Source organism: Pan paniscus, chromosome 19 (assembly GCF_029289425.2).
Source record: "Pan paniscus chromosome 19, NHGRI_mPanPan1-v2.0_pri, whole genome shotgun sequence".
In the NCBI taxonomy this organism is placed as follows: Eukaryota; Metazoa; Chordata; class Mammalia; order Primates; family Hominidae; genus Pan; species Pan paniscus.
Window position 1 is genome coordinate 56,479,835 of NC_073268.2, and position 20,953 is coordinate 56,500,787.

At 38.0% G+C, this 20,953-nt stretch overlaps 1 protein-coding gene and 1 non-coding gene across 24 annotated transcripts in view; both read left to right on the forward strand.

Moving 5' to 3' along the window:
• The window catches only part of NCOR1 (nuclear receptor corepressor 1), a 187,594-nt gene that overhangs the window by 61,068 nt on the left and 105,573 nt on the right, over positions 1-20,953 (forward strand). For 15 of the 23 annotated variants that reach the window (XM_055101239.2, XM_055101240.1, XM_034943258.3 and 12 more), the window contains exons 7-15: positions 4,925-4,981; positions 6,321-6,373; positions 6,703-6,729; positions 8,793-8,859; positions 11,759-11,931; positions 14,537-14,627; positions 19,034-19,212; positions 20,002-20,056; positions 20,801-20,902. In XM_055101239.2, the coding sequence (XP_054957214.1) occupies positions 4,925-4,981; positions 6,321-6,373; positions 6,703-6,729; positions 8,793-8,859; positions 11,759-11,931; positions 14,537-14,627; positions 19,034-19,212; positions 20,002-20,056; positions 20,801-20,902 (804 nt within the window). The remainder of the gene's footprint in view (positions 1-4,924; positions 4,982-6,320; positions 6,374-6,702; positions 6,730-8,792; positions 8,860-11,758; positions 11,932-14,536; positions 14,628-19,033; positions 19,213-20,001; positions 20,057-20,800; positions 20,903-20,953) is intronic. The other 8 variants (XM_055101243.1, XM_055101244.1, XM_034943264.3 and 5 more) reach the window with 1 other exon arrangement.
• Positions 20,341-20,445, forward strand: LOC112438824 (U6 spliceosomal RNA). The gene has a single exon (XR_003027147.1). It is a non-coding gene; the product is annotated as a U6 spliceosomal RNA (small nuclear RNA).

Here is a 20,953-nt window from a genome sequence, read left to right on the forward strand (position 1 = left end):
GTTCACAGTCGATAGTTGGGCTATGGTTTGAACTTCAGTTAAAAAGTTCAAGGTGGGGCATGGTGGCTCATGCCCATAATCCCAGTACTTTGGGAGGCCGAGGCGGGTAGATCACTTGAGGTCAGGAGTTCGAGACCAGCCTGGCCAACATGGAGAAACCCTGTCTCTACTAAAAATACAAAAATTAGCCAGGCGTGGTGGCGCATGCCTGTAGTCCCAGCTACTCGAGAGGCTGAGGCAGGAGAATCGGTTGAACCCGGGAGGTAGAGGTTGTAGTGAGCCGAGATTGAGCCACTTCAGTCCAGTCTAGACAACAGACCAAAACTCAAGTCTCAAAAAAAAAAAAAAAAAAATCAAAGTTCAAGGTAGATTTTGACCTTTAGGTAGACTTTGCTTTTTTAGGTTTACTTTCATACTCTTAATTAAAAATATTCATGGATTCAGAAACACCAGGCATGAATTCTATGAATCATTTTTGTAGTATCAAAGTTAGTTTTGTCCAGAATATGGCCCAGGAACTAGCAGTTAGAGGGAAACTGATTTTACCTCAACATGAAGAAAGTGTCTGTTTAACAGTGGGCTTCCAGAAGTCCACAGTGCAAAAAATGATAATATGCTTTATACTGTGGGATAGAATAGGCTTTTTAGCTAAAGGCGTGATCATCAGGTAAAATTTGGGATTGTTGTTTTGATTGATTTGATTTGTAGTGAGTGGATTCATCTGTCAGTCTATCTTACACATACAGTCTGTAACTTTATAGTAGTCCACAGCCGAAAGGAAATTGACCTTAAGTAAAGCAATTGTGAATTAATAAATATTTATGCACATGTACTCCTGAACTTAAAAGCTGAATAAATAAATAAATACACATTTATAGGAATGATATTGGATTTAGATATACATGTATCAAGTAGATAACTGAGAGTCATCAGAAATATACTTACGGTAATGGTAAGTGTTATGGGCAGGTAAAAATATGGGCAATTAATATTATTTTCTTGGCTGGGTTCAATATTAGTCCAATTTATTGTATGGCCACAGCAGTCTACGTGAAGATAAATCCAGTAAAGGTAGGGAAGGAGGTGACCATGCCTAAGATGGGGGCTGTGTTCCAGGATATACAGTTGCTCCCTTGTTTAAGAAAAGCCCAAAATAATGGGGTTTTATGTGAAATCTCTGATTAAAAAAAAAAAAAAAAAGTCCTCTGCATAGCTGCAAAACACTTTTGTGGGCTCATGGGCTCCATGGCCAGTTTGTGACTGTGACCTCAGGGATAAAATAAATAGGAATTAGTGGTGATACAAATGGAGATTTGATAGTTTTTTTTTTAAGTTTTATAAAATGTTTCTTTTTTTAGTGTGAATTATTTTTCAAATAAATTGGATTTGGTAATAATTATTAATGGATTTATTAATGAGCCTTGTCTTACAATATTAGTGAATTCTGTGGTTGCCTCACTGGGATTTGAGGACTGAATACTATTGAACAAGATCTGATCTAATAGAGAATTTAATTGGTGTTTAATTTTTATATTAGATGTTTTTATTAATTAGTATAGTGCTTCTTGCTGCACATTAGCAAAACTTGAAAACTCCTTTTGCACCTCTTCTTTCTGTTTTAACATTTCCATATTTGGTTTGTTGTTTATTTTATGAAGAAAACCAAATGTGAAACCTGTTCCAGTGTTAAACTTGCCTTCCTACACTGAAGATTGTTTCTAACCCACAACAACTATAGAAGTCATCTTTCTTTTCCTTTTTTCTTTTTTCTTTCATTTTTCTTCTCCACCCTCCCTCTCCTTTCTTTTCTCCCTCTCCCTCTTCTCCTCCCTCTCCTTTCCTTCTTTTCTTTTCTTTTTTTTTTCGCTTTCCTTCTTTTCTTTTCTTTTTTTTTTCGAGACAGAGTTTTGCTTCGTCCCCGAGGTTGGAGTGCTGTGGTGCAATCTCAGCTCACTGCAACCTCCACCTCCCAGGTTCAAGCAATTCTCCTGCCTCAGCCTCCCAAGTAACTGGGATTACAGGCGTGAGCCACCACAGTCAGCTAATTTTTGTATTTTTAGTAGAGATGGGGTTTTCACCGTGTTGGCCAGGCTGGTCTTGAACTCCTGGGCTCAAGTCATCTACCCATCTTGGCCTCCCAAAGTGTTGGGATTACAGGCGTCAGCCACTGCACCAGGCCTCTTTTCTTTTATTCCTTCTTTTCTTTCTAACAGACAGTGTCTCATTATGTTGCCCAGGTCTTGAACTGCTGGCTTCAAGCGATCCTCCTGCCTCAGTCTCCCAAAGTATTGAGATTACACGTGTGAGCCCCCATGCCTGGCCTCATCTTTTCTTTCTTATGTATGTTTTATACATGTACCTGTGCAGTTTCAGAATTGTAACAGGGAGCTCCCGGAGGGGAGGAGGAGAGCACAATGGGCCTAGAACCCAGGCTTTCTCATATGTACTCCCCAAGGCTTTTTCTGCCCCAGTATGCTGCCTTTTGAAAGGCCCTCCCTGCCTCTTTTAACATTTTTTAATGAATGAGCTTATCTGTTTCAGCACCATAGGCAAGGAGGAATGGGGTAATTACAGAAGTACACCTCCCTCTTATTTCTTGGGTGGCAGCAGTTACACTAGTTGGAATTAAGCCAAGTGTGGCTTAAGAGATCGAGGGACCATTTCTTTTATTTAGAAAGGTAGTGGGAGGAAAAAAACTGCCCCAAAGTGTTAATTTTAAAGTTGACTTCCTGAGAAAAGTTGACTTGCATCATAGTTAAATTTCAGTCTAAGTTTGTTTAGTCTCTAAACAGACTATTTTTAACAGTTCAATTTGATTTTACCCTATCAGTTGTAAGTTCCAAAAATATTTGTAAATATTCTAATTTCAGAAGAATAATACGTATAGAAAAGTGATTATTGTTGGGCTCTACTAGAGAAATTTGCAGAATATCTTTGTGTGTGTGTGTGTGTGTGTATTTTTTTTTTTTTTTTGAGACACAGTCTTGTTCTGTTGCCCAGGCTGGAGTGCAGTGGCACGATCTTGGCTCACTGCAACCTCCACCTCCCAGGTTCAAGTGATTCTCCCGCCTCAGCCTCCCAAGTAGCTGGGATTATAGGCACATGCCACCATGCCTGGCTAATTTTTGCATTTTTAGTAGAGATGGGGTTTCGCCATGTTAACAGGCTGGTCTTGAACTCCTGGACTCAAGTGATCCACCTACCTAGGCCTCCCAAAGTGTTGGTATTACAGGCGTGAGCCACTGCGACCTGCCTTGTTTATATTTTGACGGGTTGATTTGCAAGAGAATGTGACGTCAGAAGAAAGAAAAGGGTGATGGTAGGAAGTATATTCTGTGCCAGCACCTCTGGTCATCTAGGCCAGCATCCTAGGAATTATCCAGTTCTCTCTCTTTGCCACTTCATGTATGTTGAGGTAATCAGTGAAGAGCGTTAGTCCCACCTCCTAAATATTGGTCTGGTCTTACGCTTCTTTCCTCTACCTTTATCATTAGCTTAATTTGAGCCTTCATCTCCCACATAGTTATTGAGTCTCACGCTTCAGTCCTTTCTTTCTAACCCATCTTTCATATTTTCGTCCCATTTAATGATTCTCCAAATAGAACCTTTTTATGATTTCCCACTTTATACAGAATAGCCGAAGCCTTTATTGATGTTTACATGCTTACCCGCCTGGCCCTTGCCCCATACTCTTTTCTTAGTAATATCCCACCAGAAGAGGTTTTGGATGTTCCCTTGTTAGCAATATCTTTAACCTGCTATGTTGCCCCTGCTGTCAGGTGGCCCCGTGTTTTGTCTTTTCTGCCAAGCACACTGTTACCTCAAGCCCCAGTTCAAGTATCATTTTCTCTAGGAAGACTTTCAAGACCCCTCATCTTCCTGTGGTGGGAAGGCTTATCTTATTCATTATTTTCTTAGTGTCTAGTGAGTGCTTGGCACATAGAATATACTGAACATATGTTGAAGAATTATTTACTTCTATCTGTAGACTTAGAATACAAATTGTATTACGAACATATGAGGGTCTTAAGTTAAAATTTTTGTTGCCAAAATATTGATAGATTAATCTTAGCAAGGGAAGATTTTTGCTAGGTAACACTTTGGTCTGGATTATTTTACTTTTGAAAATAGCAACTGGGTACTGTGGCTCACACCTGTAATCCCAGAGCTTTGGGAGACTGAGATGGGGGCATTATTTGAGTCCAGGAAGTTGAGGCTGCAGTGAGCTATGATCGTGCCATTGTGTTCCAGCCTGGGCGACAGAGTGAGACCCTGTCTCAAATTAAAAAAAAAAAAAAAAAAAAGGAAATAGCATGTTACAAATACATATAATTCAGCATTTTTTAACTACTGAGCACTTTGAATAATTCAAATTAGCGGTTTTCTTTGTTGTTCAGCTATTACTAAGGATTTCTTGTAACTAGAAAATTCGCTCATTAACAGCTTTTCTTCAAAGAGATCAATGTTGCTTACCATAGTAAAGAGTGGCCATTTTATGGTATTTTATTGCTTTAAGTTTCTATTAAAGATGATATGAGTTAAAGTATGTAGAATGTTTGGGGGATTTATTTCTAATAGTGAATTTTCATTCCCTCTCTCCAGTTTTTTAATATAATTATTTGCTTTTTTAAAACTTACCAATTATTCAGGCATTGCTTTCAATACAAATGTTAAGTTTTGACTGAATTTGGTGAGGAGAGCTATGACAATACAATTTCAGAGTTTTCTATCATTGTAACTACAAATTAAGAAAAAATAAAAAATAACTGGAGCATATTTCAGCCTGTCATATAGAAGAAGGATATTTGGAAATAAGGATAAGTTCATCTATAGATTAGTCTTAGATAAATATTTCTAAATAATGATTTTGCACTTAGATAATGTAATTTTTAATTATATGATACAACAATGTCTTTATCTCTAGAAAAAAGCAGAAGAAGCTCATAAAATTTTTGAAGGTCTTGGCCCAAAAGTTGAACTGGTAAGTAAATTTTTTCATTTCCAGTGATTTTTTTTTTAATTTTTGGTGGTAGTTTTTCTTGGGATAAGATGGAATATGATCCATTTATTTTGGGATAAGAGAGATGTAGCTGAGCAGAGATGTAGCTTGAGATGAAGTTTAAAGTAATGATGAGTGAACTTGGTTACCTTTGCAGACCTTTGCAGAAGCATCATCCTGAGCTTGTTTTTGCTTGAGCAGCTATTTAATCCTTCCAGGCAGAATGAGAATTAAGAACAGAATTAGAAAGCTCTTTGAATGTTACTGTTAAAATAGTGACAATGGTTAATACTCCCTAGTATTAGGGAGTATTAATACTTTGAAATTAAAAATCTGTGCATAAATACACTTATGGGAAACAATGGATTTATAAACCGTATTATGGGAGTGACAGGAGATGGGATTAACAGTTACTCAGGGAATCTAAAAGTTAGGAGGTTTTGCCACAATGAGATACCATCTCATACCAGTTAGAATGGCAATCATTAAAAAGTCAGGAAACAACAGGTGCTGGAGAGGATGTGGAGAAATAGGAATGCTTTTACACTGTTGGTGGGAGTATAAACTAGTTCAACCATTGTGGAAGACAGTGTGGCAATTCCTCAAGGATCTAGAACTAGAAATACCATTTGACCCAGCGATCCCATTACTGGATATATACCCAAAGGATTATAAATCATGCTACTGTAAAGACACATGCACACGTATGTTTGTTGCGGCACTATTCACAATAGCAAAGACTGGGAACCAACCCAAATGTCCATCAATGATAGACTGGATTAAGAAAATGTGGCACATATACACCATGGAATACTATGCAGCCATAAAAAAGGATGAGTTCATGTCCTTTGTAGGGACATGGATGAAGCTGGAAACCATCATTCTGAGCAAACTGTCGCAAGGACAGAAAACCAAACACTGCATGTTCCCACTCATAGATGGGAATTGAACAATGAGAACACTTGGACACAGGGCGGGGAACATCACACACCGGGGCCTGTCAGGGGGTGGGGCATGGAGGAGGGATAGCATTAGGAGAAATACCTAATGTAAGTGATGAGTTAATTGGTGCAGCAAACCAACACAGCACATGTATACATATGTAACAAACCTGCACGTTGTGCACATGTACCCTAGAACTTAAAGTATAATTTAAAAAAATAAGTAAATAAAAAAATAAAAGTTTGGAGGTTTTGGTAGGGCATGTTATTGTGTAGATCCATTAGTACTTTACCTGTGCTTACATTAAAATTATGTTTCTTTGTCTCTTCATAGACATATGTACAACATTTTATACATAAATATTTGATTTCTTTTATAGCCACTGTATAACCAGCCATCAGATACCAAGGTGTACCATGAGAACATCAAGACGTAAGTATTGATCATCTTTGGAGTTCTTCAATTAAAGACCATATATTCTATAAAGAGATCATTTTTGTTATCTGCTGACATTATTATAATATATTGTAGGTATGTTTTAGATTTGTGTAATTTGCTGTCGTTTTATTATATGTTATCTTCCTCTGGCTTCTTGGGGGTTGGGGTAACAGCTTTGAGTTTCCGAGGCCAAAAAATGAAATAAATTATTGCATAAAACTAGCTGGTTTTATAATCTGCTAGTAAAAAAGGTGGATGCTTAACATTGAAATGGCTTACCTTGAGGCTTGAATTTTTTGCCTCCTGTTTTGTCTTTTTTTCAGTGGAGTACCTGCAAGGCGCATGATGAAGTAAGATAATGAAGCTTTTTCATTTAAGACTAGTGATGACACCGTCCCCCACCAAGCCACATCTGCCATTGCAAAGTAGAAGTGCCACGGATCATTTTATCATTATTCAAAATCCTATTCTAGGGAAATCCCTTCCATGACTCTTGCTAATGACGGTATTTGTAGACCCTTCTGCCATTTAATGTCCTGGTGCCTTGGAAGCGCTCAGTCACCTCGTGGGTGAGGAGGCTGCTCCAGAATGTAGTTTGCTTAGCCTTGCTCATCCTAGTACCAGGCCTTTATGGATGCAGATTTTGGAATAAGAAAATAAGTGAAAAGAAAATCTAATTTCTTGATCTGATAGAAGTAAGAGAGGAAGCTAGATAGATATCTTTTAAAAAAAAATTATACTTTAAGAGAATTTTAGGTGCATTATTCTTTGTGACAAAAATGTGATATTTCTACTTTATATGTTTTATTAAGTATAAGCAGAACATTATAATTATTTACTAGTATGGTTACTAATGAGCACATTGCTATTTATTTTATATATATATATTTATTTTTTTCTTTTAAAAAATTTCTTAACTGAGAGTATGTGCAATTATTGACTACTTTGCAGAACTGGTGGCAAATATAATTTGCATGGTAGTATGCATGAAAACAATTGAATTTGAATAATTTTAACTTTTGTTAAGTAAGTGGTTCATAATAAAAGTTATGTATTTGTCAATTTTTCTGTGAGATGCTACTATGATCTTGAGAACCCTTAGAAGTAAGTTAGTCAAAACTCACATATAATATACCTTGCTTTGGAACTGCTTAGCTGTTTTAACATTTTTAAAGAGTAGAAGAGCAGATAAGATCTAGTTGGCTACTTAATGACTTTTTTTTTTTTCCCCACAAAGCCTCAGTGTTATGTTTGTGTTGTGTCCTGTTTCTCCTGATACAGTCTGGAGAGCAGCTCTGTCCGATTTATTTCATGTCATCTACATTGCCTATTTAGTGCTCAGCACACTATCCTAGATGGATTACTGACTGGCTGACTTCATTTAAATTCCTAGGAAACATTTAAGATTGTATTTGTTGATTGTCATTTGCTTTTGAGTAACGTATACTTAAAATTAGAGCAAACTGAGTATATGGTAATGCTTCCCTGTACGACACCTTTTGGAATATTTCCTCAGCTGCATGCATCTGTATGAGTCATTCAGTAGCTATTCTTTCATCACCGTCATTTGCTTTGTATGAAATAGCAAATGTACATTTTAATAATTCTTTTCATCTCTTGGCTACTTTTTCATATAGCCAGCTCCTGCTTGTCCATACTTATTTGAGTGGAGCCAGTGTCACTGTTAGTCCTGAGTGGCAGATAATCCAAAAAATTACTTCTACTTGCCTTGGCTTTGTATTTATATTTGAATAATCAGCTTGAAATCCTTTCTGGAAGTAGGTGGGGTATAAATATTTATACTTGAACCTGCATGTCATTGTTTTTGAAGGTCACAGTGCTTCCAATTTAAAAAGCGATTAAGATATATTAGAAATCTTCCTGTTTTGACACATTGCCCTCCATTACTTCTTAGAGTGGATTGTGTCATTCTGTGACTGAAGAAAATCTTCTGTTTAAAGCAGAAGTCACCTATCTCTACGTATGTTGGTATACATTTTCCTCATAGAAGGGAGGTTAGCACCTGATGTAGGGAGGTAACTGTAAAAATGTTTCCTTCTCTTCTACCTCCCTTCCAAAGAGTAAGATGTTTATGTCACCAGAGTTGTTAAGAAGGATAAGTAACTGTAATTTTAATTTGAAAATATTTGCCTTATAATTGGATGTGCTAATTGAAAGTTAACTATTTTGTATTAAGTCTTACTGTAGAATGGGAGGAACTTTAGTCAGTTCTAATTTTTGCAAAAATTATAAAGTCTTATTTTGCAGGGTAAAAAAATTAGGATTAACTTTGTTTACATCATAAATTCTTAAGTGATCTTTGCCTATTTTCCAGTGTCTCTGGAAAAAAAGTGAATGCATTATTAAATTGTGCTTTTTCTTAATGTCATGCAACCATATTTTTCTCTTCTAGAAACCAGGTGATGAGGAAAAAACTCATTTTATTTTTTAAAAGAAGAAATCATGCAAGAAAACAAAGGGTGAGGTCCTATCCTTGTTAACTGAAATTTATACAGCTTTCCCATTCATGCTTATTTAGGCATTCACTTTCCTACTGTTAATGAGAGTGGTCCTTGACTCCATTTGAGGATAAGTGCTGATTTAGAAAGTAACCATATATATATATATGACTTAAATCTAATTCTAGTGACATTTTGATACCATACCTTACATTTAATATTATCAAATTAATTTCATTGGTCATCTTTCTAGAACATTTTCATTTAGTCAAAATAAAACGGTGAGTAGTTTAAAAGAATATGAAAGATAATTTAGTTTTTTAAGCCTCAAACAGTTGTAGGTAAGTTGCAGTCATGCTGATTAGACATTACTATTCTTTCTTTTATTAGAAACGGGGTCAGCTAGGGTTCAGCTTTTTCAAATTCAAATGGTTTTCCATATTTTTTTATGACTTGCAGTCCAAAAGTTCCGTGGTTATATAATTTTCATGGGAATTAAATTATAGAAAATATAATGCCAGTGATTTTATTTTCATAATATGTTTATACTAATTTTACAGATACACTGTTAATACATTTAAACTGAAGTGTCTACTAAATAAATGCTACTCTTTAAATCGACATCAGAAATGAACTTTGTGCCTAAAGTTAATGACCTGACAGTTTGAGTTGTAAAGCTCAAGAGTCAGCAGCTTTATTTGGTGGAAAACGTCTAATGTTCTAATTTGCCAGTGTGATCAGATACTGTCTTAAATTACTGGTCTTGAGTTGTTTTTTTTTTTTTTTTTTTGCCAAGAACATATAAATATCAAGTAAGAAATTAGCTCATGTATTTTTTTTTTCCTTTCCAAGTAATTTTGTTGTAATTCTGGTACTCACTAAATAAGTTCACTGGTGATGCAAACACTGTAAGGTTTGTATTTTCACCGATTTGCTTAAATATCACTTGGCTGTGTACTCTGTCCCATATATTATTCTGCAAAGGTGAGCAAGATAGCCATATGGTTTTAGTAATTAGGGGGAGCCTAAGGTGATGGAAGTCAGACAGGTCAGTCCTAGTATTGGATCACACCGTGGTCATGGACTATGGATGACTGAGGAGGACGCCTAAGGCAGATAGGAATTATGAGGAGACATTTCAGGGGAAAACCAATTCTCTGCAAACTTGTATACGCAGAGGGAGTGGCTTAAGTGAAGGTCTGGGAGCCAGAGGGAGTGTAGACTGAGCTGGCAGTGTGGTGAGAAATGAGGCTGCTGAGGGAAGCCAGAGCCAGGTTGTATACTGTCCTGGAGGTTGCATAATGTTTGGGTTTGCATTTTAAGAATTTGCATTTAGCGGGACAGGTGCAGTGGCTCACGCCTGTGATCCCAGCACTTTGGAAGGCCAAGGAGGGCGGATCACCTGAGGTCGGGAGTTTGAGACCCGCCTGACCAACATGGAGAAACTCCATCTCTGCTAAAAATACAAAATTAGCCAGGCGTGGTGGCGCATGCTTGTAAACTCAGCTACTCAGGAGGCTGAGGCAGGAGAATAACTTGAACCTGGGAGGCAGAGGTTGCAGTGAGCGAGATCGCGCCATTGCACTCCAGCCTGGGCAACAAGAGTGAAACTTGGTCTCAAAAAAAAAAAAAAAAAAAAAAAAGAATTTGCATTTGGCTACAACATTAAGAATGCATGGGAGCTATTGTTTTGATCTAGGTGAGGGATGGTGTTGGCCTGGATTATAAGGGTAGCAGTAGAAAGGAGAAAAGATGAAGGACACAGAAGACATATAGGAGTAATTGAGAAGTGGGAGTGGGGTGTGGTGTGGAATGTGAGAAAGATAATATTCTCTTCTCCAGTGCCACTTTCTTAAGATGACCATGTTAGCAGTTTTTCATGAACCCTTCCTCACTTTCCTCTATCCATGTGTCATCAGATATATTGACAGTTCTTTGTCCATAATGGAGGGTTCGTCTGTCTTTTCTTCTCTGTTTAGAAAATGGTATCATAATTCACTTACTTCTCTAAAAGCATTAATTCTCAATTTCACGTAGTTCACTGGATTTCTGTTTTTTGTTTTGTTTTGTTTTTGTCTGTTGCCCAGGTTGGGGTGCAGTGGTGCGATCTCGGCTCACTGCAACCTCCACCTCCTGGGTTCAAGCGATTCTGCCGCCTCAGCCTCCCAAGGAGCTGGGACTACAGGTGCCCGCCACCACGCCTGGCTAATTTTTGTATTTTTAATAGAGACGGGGTTTCACCATATTGGCCAGGCTGGTCTCAAACTCCTGACCTTGTGATCCACCCGCCTTGGCCTCCCAAAGTGCTGGGATTACAAGTGTGAGTCACTGCGCCCAGCCTGGATTTCTTTTTATGATAAAGCACAACCAACCATTTTCTGCCTTTTTCATACTGTCAAAATGTTTATTATATAGCATTATTTATTATAGCAAAAAATGGCAATCAACCAGAACCTCCAATAATAGATCGGTTAAAGCGTGTGTGTTTTGTTTCGCCGATTGGAAGGATAACAACAAAATGTTCATATGGTTGCCTTTGGGTAATTGGTCAGATTATGAACTATTTACATGTTTGTATTTTTAATTTTCCATTTTTTTGGGACAACAATGACATAATGTTTTAAGCAAAATAAAAGTAACTGGTCAGCTACTACTAGTAGTAGGTGTCAAGTAGTTTATAAATATGCATAGTCTTAATGTTAACTAAAAAATCCAGCCAACCTGTGCTCTATGTGTTGATCTTAGTAGGAAACACAGCTACCTTTCCTCTCTCCTCTTTGTGCTTTTCGTTCACAGTTGAGTCATAAGCCAAATGTACTTCTGACTTAACCTTAAGAAGTAGCATTTATTTTAAAGTATTAGGTTTGTCAGAATCAGAGTTTAGTTTAATTATTATTAATTTGCTACGGATATTTAATAGGAACAAAAAATCTGCCAGCGTTATGATCAGCTCATGGAGGCATGGGAGAAAAAAGTGGACAGAATAGAAAATAATCCTCGGAGGAAAGCTAAAGAAAGCAAAACAAGGGAATACTATGAAAAGCAGTTTCCAGAAATTCGAAAACAAAGAGAACAGCAAGAAAGATTTCAGCGGTGAGTAGTTTGATGTTTAATGACTGTGATATTTTTCTTCAAATATTTATTGTTTCTTTTTTTAAAAAAATTTTTTTAGTATTTATTGATCATTCTTGGGTGTTTCTCGGAGAGGGGGATTTGGCAGGGTCATAGGACAATAGTGGAGGGAAGGTCAGCAGATAAACATGTGAACAAAGGTCTCTGGTTTTCCTAGGCAGAGGACCCTGCGGCCTTCTGCAGTGTTTGTGTCCCTGGGTACTTGAGATTAGGGAGTGGTGATGACTCTTAACGAGCATGCTGCCTTCAAGCATCTGTTTAACAAAGCACATCTTGCACCGCCCTTAATCCATTTAACCCTTAGTGGACCCAGCACATGTTTCAGAGAGCACGGGGTTGGGGGTAAGGTTATAGATTAACAGCATCCCAAGGCAGAAGAATTTTTCTTAGTACAGAACAAAATGGAGTCTCCCATGTCCACCTCCCTCCACACAGACACAGTAACAATCCGATCTCCCTCTACTCTTGCCACATTTCTCCCCCTCTCTATTTGACAAAACCGCCATCGTCATCCTGGCCCGCTCTCAATGAGCTGTTGGGCACACCTCCCAGACGGGGCAGCGGCCAGGCAGAGGCGCCCCACCCCCCGGATGGGGCGGCTGACCGGGCGGGGGCTGCCCGCCACCTCCTGGACAGGGCGGCTGGCCCGGCGGGGGCTGCTCCCCACCTCCCGGACTGGGCGGCTGGCTGGGCGGGGGCTGCCCCCCACCTCCCGGACGGGGCGGCTGCTGGGCGGAGATGCTCCTCACTTCCCAGACGGGGCGGCTGCCGGGCAGAGGCGCGCCTCACATCCCAGACGGGGCGGCGGGGCCGAGGCGCTCCCCATATCCCAGATGATGGGCGGCCGGGCAGAGACGCTCCTCACTTCCCAGACTGGGCGGCCAGGCAGAGGGGCTCCTCACGTCCCAGACGATGGGCGGCCAGGCAGAGACGCTCCTCACTTCCCAGACGGGGTGGCGGCCGGGCAGAGGCTGCAATCTGGGCACTTTGGGAGGCCAAGGCAGGCGGCTGGGAGGTGGAGGTTGTAGCAAGCCTAGATCACGCCACTGCACTCCAGCCTGGGCAACATTGAGCACTGAGTCAGCGAGACTCCGTCTGCAATCCTGGCACCTCGGGAGGCCAAGGCGGGCAGATCACTCGCGGTCAGGAGCTGGAGACCAGCCCGTCCAACACGGCGAAACCCCGTCTCCACCAAAAAATATAAAAACCAGTCAGGCGTGGTGGCGCGCGCCTGCAATCCCAGGCACTTGGCAGGCTGAGGCAAGAGAATCAGGCAGGGAGGTTGCAGCGAGTGGAAATCATGGCGGTACAGTCCAGCTTCCGCAACAGAGGGAGACGGTGGAAAGCGGGAGAAGGAGAGAGGGAGAGGGAAACCGTGGAAAGCTGGAGAAGGGGAGAGGGAGGAGATCATGGTGGTACAGTCCAGCTTGGGCAACAGAGGGAGACCGTGGAAAGCGGGAGAAGGAGAGGGGGAGAGGGAGACTGTGGAAAGCGGGAGGAGAGGGAGAGGGAGACCGTGGAAAGCGGGAGAAGAGGAGAGGGAGAGGGAGAGCTATTGTTTCTTGAAACTGATCATGAAGAAAGTTTATAAAGAATTTTTATGTTGTGGACACATAGAGGGGAACAACACATACTGGGGCCTATTGGAAGGTGGAGGGTGGAGGATGGAAGGAGGGAGAGGGTTCAGGAAAAATAGCTAGTGGGTACTAGGTTTAATAACAGAGTGATGAAATAATCTGTACGACAAATCCCCATGACACAGGTTTACCTGTATAACAAACTTGCACATGTACCCACGAACTTAAAAGTTAAAAGAACTTTTATGTTGAAAAGAAAACTTTATTATCAACCAGTAAACATTATGTCTTAGTAAATTTAATTTTTTATATTATCCTGTTGAATCTAAATGTAAGTGATTATTTTGAAATTAATTCTGAAGTTCCTAAAAGTATTACATCCTTTGGACATGACAGTGAGTAAAAACAGACCTAAATATCCTTTAGTCCTTCATTATCAACATATTCAAACTATATTCAGTTGATGGCCAATTAAGAAATTCTTTGATAGATTCTGATTTGTTTTACTTTTAGCAAACAGATATTTTACAAAGATTTTAAAAGCTTTAGTTTTCTTTTTTATTGTCTCATGTAAGAGTCATGTAAGCCCCTTAACTCACAATTAAATTTTTGTAAGGGATGTTGGTTGAGTTTTTTCTCTCCTTTTAAAAATGTTTCATGTATTTTTCTAAGTCTACTACAGGGCATACAAAGAATGCCATTTGAAATGGAAATGGCATCAATAATTATGACTTCCTAGAAGTTTTCCCTAACTAGTTCCACCATTTGAACTTGAACATGTAACCTTCAAATCTCAATCGTAATATTTAAATTGTTATTAATAGGTGACACAGCATATTACTTAAAAGTATATACTCAGTAGTATTTTATGTTTCTTCTCTTAACTTGGTTAAAAAGTTCCATTCAGAAAAGTAATCTATAGTTAATTTAATTGATATGTCTTTATATAAGGTCTTTAAATATATTTTTAATTTCTCCCTCATGTTTAGAGTTGGGCAGAGGGGAGCTGGTCTTTCAGCCACCATTGCTAGGAGTGAGCATGAGATTTCTGAAATTATTGATGGGCTCTCTGAGCAGGAGGTAAGAAAATAAATTTAATTCAAGTTAATTCGTTAATTATTAAAGCATTTTAACTCTGTAGGAGCTAAGGGTTTATTTGTATGTAAATGTGGGAACTTTATTGAGTGCTAGAGTTTAGACTGTCAAAGATTTGAGTGTCTGTTAAAGGGTTTTTAAACGAGGCAGTCACACGATCATACTGGAATTTCACAAAGATGGCTTTGGCAGCAAGGAGACCTGGAGAGAGGTGAGGAGGCTGTTAGGATAAAAATAAGGTTCTGAATCAGGGCAACAGTGGTAGGGATGTATAGGAGAGTGTAATAGAAAGGTAGAATGGACAGGCCAAGATGGATAGGATGTGGGAGATGAGAAAGAGGAAGAATAGAATGTGACTCCCTTGTTTCTAGGTTAGAGGAGTAAGCTGGTGGTGCCATTTCCTAAAGTAGCAAAGGAACATGTATTTTACAAATGGCAGTATGTTCTTCAAAGGGTGTTGTCTAGCAAGTGAACCTGGGAGAGAGTTGAACTGGGAATGGTTAGATATCAGAGTCATCTGTATGCAGGTGATATAGTCCCAGGCAAGTATGGTAACATGAAGTGAAAGGGGCAGGTGAATGAGAATATAGAGATTAAGTTTATATATGGAAGAGATTCATCTATGAACAAGAATGCCATTTCACTAATTTTTAAGGTGAAGATACTGTGTTGTAGCAAGTGGCATTACTTTGTTTTTCAGGCATTTCCTGCCTATATAAAGAGCAGAATTAATAAAATTATGAAACAGGTAGTAGAGACCAAGGTATATGTTTGACAAATATATCTTCAGACCCAAAAGCAGTATTTCCTCCCTTGTGAAGCTTCCTCACTCACTTTCCCGAAACAGAACTCAATGTCTAGTTAGTCTCAATTTACATTTATTTCTATTGTGTTTCTCTTTCTGTTTAATAAATATTTATGATCAGCTAAAGTGTCATCTTCATGAGTGTGGTTATTTTAAACCTTTGGGTCAGGCTATCTTTGAGTTCCTGTTGCCTAATGTTTAATTGGATATTAATAAATGCAGAATAAGAATAAATTTCCATTTCTAACATTGAATCTTTTTAGCCCTGTTCAAACTCTCAGGATTGTTCCAAAAGCCATCTACTATTGACTGAGTTTTGCTAGTTTTGATTTTATTATATGGCTTTTCTTAAACCTCATCTCAAAATTCTGAGAGTCTCGTTTGTTTGAAATAGTGGCCTTAAGTAATGATCAAAGATATTTTTTACCATGCTGTATACTTCAAAATAAATGTTAAGTAGACTTAAATATACAGTTAATACTCGATTTGCAAAATTAAGTGAAGTGGATTTAATCTAAAATGTTCAATGATTTAGAAATAATTTAGATAAGTAAAATTCCTGTTTTCATACTACTTAGCACATTTAGAAGTAAAAAGCAGTGTCATGACTTCCTCTGCTCTACCCTTTACTACTAGTTAACCTAGCCAGTACTTTTTCTCCTCTTTCTATGGGTATTGTTGGTTTAGGTTATGGTGGACTAACTACATCTTTGGTTTTTGAGGAGGGGGGGTTTGAGGGGTAGTTACTACTTAAAATTGCCAATTGTGATAAGCACCTCATATGTATTATTTAAACTGTGAAAATTCTGTGAAATGGAGGCTATAATTAATGGCTGTTTTGCAAGTTAAGAAACTAAAGCCCAGCTGCAGGTTAAATAATTCGCCCAAGGTCACAAATTAATAAATAGTGGAGCCAGATACTCAACCCAGGCAGTCTGACTCTGGAACTGTGTGTTCTTTTCCATATCTATATTCAATCAAGTCTATTCTTTCAACAAATATTTATAGCCTATTATGTGCCAAACTTTCCTTTAAGCATTGGGAATACAGTGGTGAATTAAACCATCAAGTTGCTTGATCTCATGAAAAATTACTTGTGAGACAGTTGCAGTAAGTTTTTCTCCAGGATGAAAAAATAGCCTCTTTGTACAGAGTTTGTCTTTGTGTTGATATATGTTGTAGGATTCTATCAGTATTTAATTATGATACCCTGTTTTGCATTCATAACTAAATAAAAGTATATAGTATGCTCTTATAAGTTACTGTGTTTCAGAATTCTAGTTAAACTAGCCCTGGAGGAGATATAGAACTATATAAACTATATCTCAGAGTTCCTTAAACCATTATACTTCTCAGATTGTTCTTATACTGATCAAAATAGACTTTTACAGGTGGTTTTTCTTTCCTTTCTTATTTCTGATATTCTCCTTTCCCAAAGAGAGGATTCCAAGGTGATTTTTGGTGCATTGAAATACATAACTCTTTAGGGACAATTACAATATTTAGTCAGAGGTATATCCCACACTCAAGCTTTTCAGTGCATTGTTATATGATTTCAGGATCTTAGCCATTTCTAGAGACACCTTTGAGTTATCAGTGTTCCAGAGCATACCAGCTTCACTGTGCCCAGATTCCTGGAGATGTACTTCTTTTGGAATACATTTATGATGTTATCCTTGCTAAATTTTATCTCAAGCCCTAAATACATATTGCACATATTATTGCATAATATCAGGACAAGTGAATTTTCCTTTTTTTTTTTTTTTTTTTTGAGATAGGAGATAGGGTCTTACTCTGTCACCCAGGCTGGAGTGCAATGATGTGACCTTGGCTTGCTGCATCCTTCACCTCCCGGGCTCAAGTGATCCTCCCACCTCAGTCTTCTGAATAGCTGGGACTACTGGTACACCACTACGCCCGGCTAACTTTTTGTTTGTTTGTTTGTTTGTTTGTTTGTTTGAGATGGCGTCTCGCTCTGTCAGCCAGACTGGAATGCAGTGGCACGATCTTGGCTCACTGCAACCTCCGCGTCCCAGGTTCAAGCGATTCTACTCCCTCAGCCTCCCGAGTAGCTGGGACTACAGGCACATGCCAGCACACCCAGCTGATTTTTGTATATTTAGTAGAAACAGGGTTTTGCCATGTTGGCCAAGCTGGTCTCAAACTCCTGACCTCAGGTGATCCACTTGCCTTGGCCTCCCAAAGTGCTGGGATTACAGGTGTGAGCCACCCCGCCCAGCCTCTCACTTAGCTAATTTTAAAAAATTATTTTGTAGAGATGGGGTCTCACTATACTGCCCAGATTAGACTTGGACTCCTGGGCTCAAGCAATCCTCCTGCCTTGGCCTCCAAAAGTGCTGGGATTACAAGCGTGAGCCACTGTGCCCAGCAATTTTTCATTTCTTTTGTAGCAGTATAATCAAGAGCTTTAAAACATAACCACTTACTCTATATTGCTTTTAAAATTACCTCTAAAGTACATGATTGAAATGACATTCAGCCCTTGGAATATGTAGCCATTATTTCTACAATGACGAGTAAATCTCCGTTAAATTTATTTGCTCTTTGACTGATTCCATGAGGAAACATCTGTAAGTATATGATTGAAATGACATTCAGCCCTTGGAATATGTAGCCATTATTTCTGCAATGATGAGTAAATCTCTGTTAAATTTCTTTATTTGCTCTTTGACTGATTCCATGAGGAAACATTTGTAAGCATCTAAAATTAGTTTATGTATTGAGGTAATTTCAATCTAATGTGTAATTTCAGTCTAAACACTATAGTGTTCAAACTGATTGAGAGTGTCCCAGGAAATTAGAGACTTTGTAAGGACTTGACTATTAGGCAGTATCCACTTTTATGAGGAAAATTTTTAGGGAAATACCTTTTCTTATATTTGGGTAAATACTTGTAATTTGGGTAAAAGCTTTTAAATAGAAGTTTGTACTTAAAAATTTCCTCAGTTAAACTTCGGGAAAAATAAGTTCTGCATGTGTAAGAAAGTTTTAGTTGAAACAAGCTTCATTTCTAAGAATAACAACCTTAAATTTTCAATGGAAAGATGATGTAAAATTAGCAAGAAGAGTTTAATAGTAAAGTGAGTTTAATTTAAAATCGCTGACTTAAATTTTGATGCCTGTTTGCTTATTTTTCTATTTATTGTTCTGTAATATGACGGTAAAAGTTGTTCTATAAAATGATGTTGAGACTTTAAAAAATGAGACTAATATGATAATTAAATGCTCCATAAGGTCACCACTTCAGTGAACTTGACATTACATTTTATCTTCCAGGTCTAAAATTTTATTATGTTAAGTATCAGCTTAGTTTAAGAAAAGAATTCTTCTCAAAGGAGTAGATTATTTAAAAAACGATATGGATATTCTCTGCCTCTGTAATTCATACAGTGAATATTTATTAGATATATGAGTAATTATTGTATGCTAGATGCTGTGGTATACACTGCTATTGTTATTAAACTGCATACATGGTTTTTTAGTGCACATTAAGAGCATTGGTCCATGGCCCTCCTTAAATTTCTAGTTTATGTTTTATTCTAAGTAAATTGTATTTTTTTTCCAGAATAATGAGAAACAAATGCGGCAGCTCTCTGTGATTCCACCTATGATGTTTGATGCAGAACAAAGACGAGTCAAGTTCATTAACATGAATGGGCTTATGGAGGACCCTATGAAAGTTTATAAAGATAGGCAGTTTATGAATGTTTGGACTGACCATGAAAAGGAGATCTTTAAGGACAAGTAATTTATATTTTAAATTATTCTCTAATAGACATCTACATAAGTTAGTAAAAAGTATTTGGCATTTACTTGTAAATTGAACTGTTTTCACAAAAACTTGGTCCCATTTTGGTGTTTGAATCAATACTGTGAAAAGTAGAGAATATTGATCTTCCTGTAAGTTTATAGGTGGGAAAAGAGGTAACAGATAAGAACTGGGGTTATGGAGTCATGTTAAGAGTGGTTCCCAAACTTGGGTGCTGTCTGAACTTTTGGGGAGCTTTTATAAAGTACAGATTTCTATGTATTACCGTAGACTAATCATTTCCTGGTGTATGGTGCCCAGAAATCTGTGCCCTTTAAAAGTCTCCAGTGATTCTACAATTGTTCCTCAGATTGGCAGTTAGCCCTATACATAGTATTTCTCTTCTGTTTTTTTTGAGACGGAGTCTCGCTCTGTCGCTTAAGCTGGAGTCCAGTGTTGTGATCTCGGCTCACTGCAACCTCTGCCTCCTGGGTTCAAGCGATTCTCCTGCCTCAGCTTCCCGAGTAGGTGGGACTACAGGCATGTGCCACCATCCCCGGCTAATTTTTGTATTTTTAGTAGAGATGGGGTTCTGCCATGTTGGTCAGGCTGGTCTTGAACTCCTGACCTCAAGTGATCCACCTGCTTCGGCCTCCCAAAGTGCTGGGATTACAGGCGTGAGCCACCACGCCCGGCCTATACATAGTATTTCTTCTCCCAAGTTTTTTTTTTTAGTTGTTGAAATATTTGTATGCAAGTGTGTTTTTGTTTTCATTTTCACTCAGGTTTATCCAGCATCCAAAAAACTTTGGACTAATTGCATCATACTTGGAGAGGAAGGTAAGACATGGTTTGCATTGGGAATGTTTGTAGGTTTGTGATGGTTGTTACTTTGAAATTCTTGTGCTCTGACACATATAAGTAGTTAACTAGAACCGATTTTAAAAAGACTGCGAAGAGTCTCGTGATTAATGTAATGATAATTACAATTATTAGAGAAATCTTAACACAGAACACAGAACTAAATGGTTAATGAAAGATGACCTGATGTTTATTTCCCTAAAAACACATAGATTACAATGCTTTTGGAGCCTCATTAAATTTCTAATTAAAATATCAGTCTCGTGCTCGCTTCAGCAGCACATAATACTAAAATTGGAACGATGCAGAGATTAACATGGCCTCTGCGCAAGGATGACAAGCAAATTTGTGAATCATTCCATATTTAATATAAAGTTGATTTTAATGTTTTTGAACAAAATATTTAAAGACATTTTAAAAATTTGCATGTATGTAATCAGAAAGGGAATTTACTTGTTAATAAGAAAATATTTGAATGTTTCTGATAGTTCCTGGCATCTTTCACATAATTTGGATTAACAACTGTAACTGTCTATTAAAATAGTACCTATAATGTAAATAATTTTAGAGCCTAGATATGCCTTAAAATGCTAGCAATGTATGTTGTTCTTTTTCTTTAATTTTACTTTCAGAATACCAGAGATTTTCCTTGGAAGTAATATTTAATTAAAAAATTTCTTTATTTCATTGGATCCTCAAAAATAATTGTTTTATTTCTTACAGAGTGTTCCTGATTGTGTTTTGTATTACTATTTAACCAAGAAAAATGAGAATTATAAAGCCCTAGTCAGAAGGAATTATGGGAAACGCAGAGGCAGAAACCAGGTGTGTTTTCTTACTTGTATGGAAGATATTTCAGGATTGGGGGAAATAGGC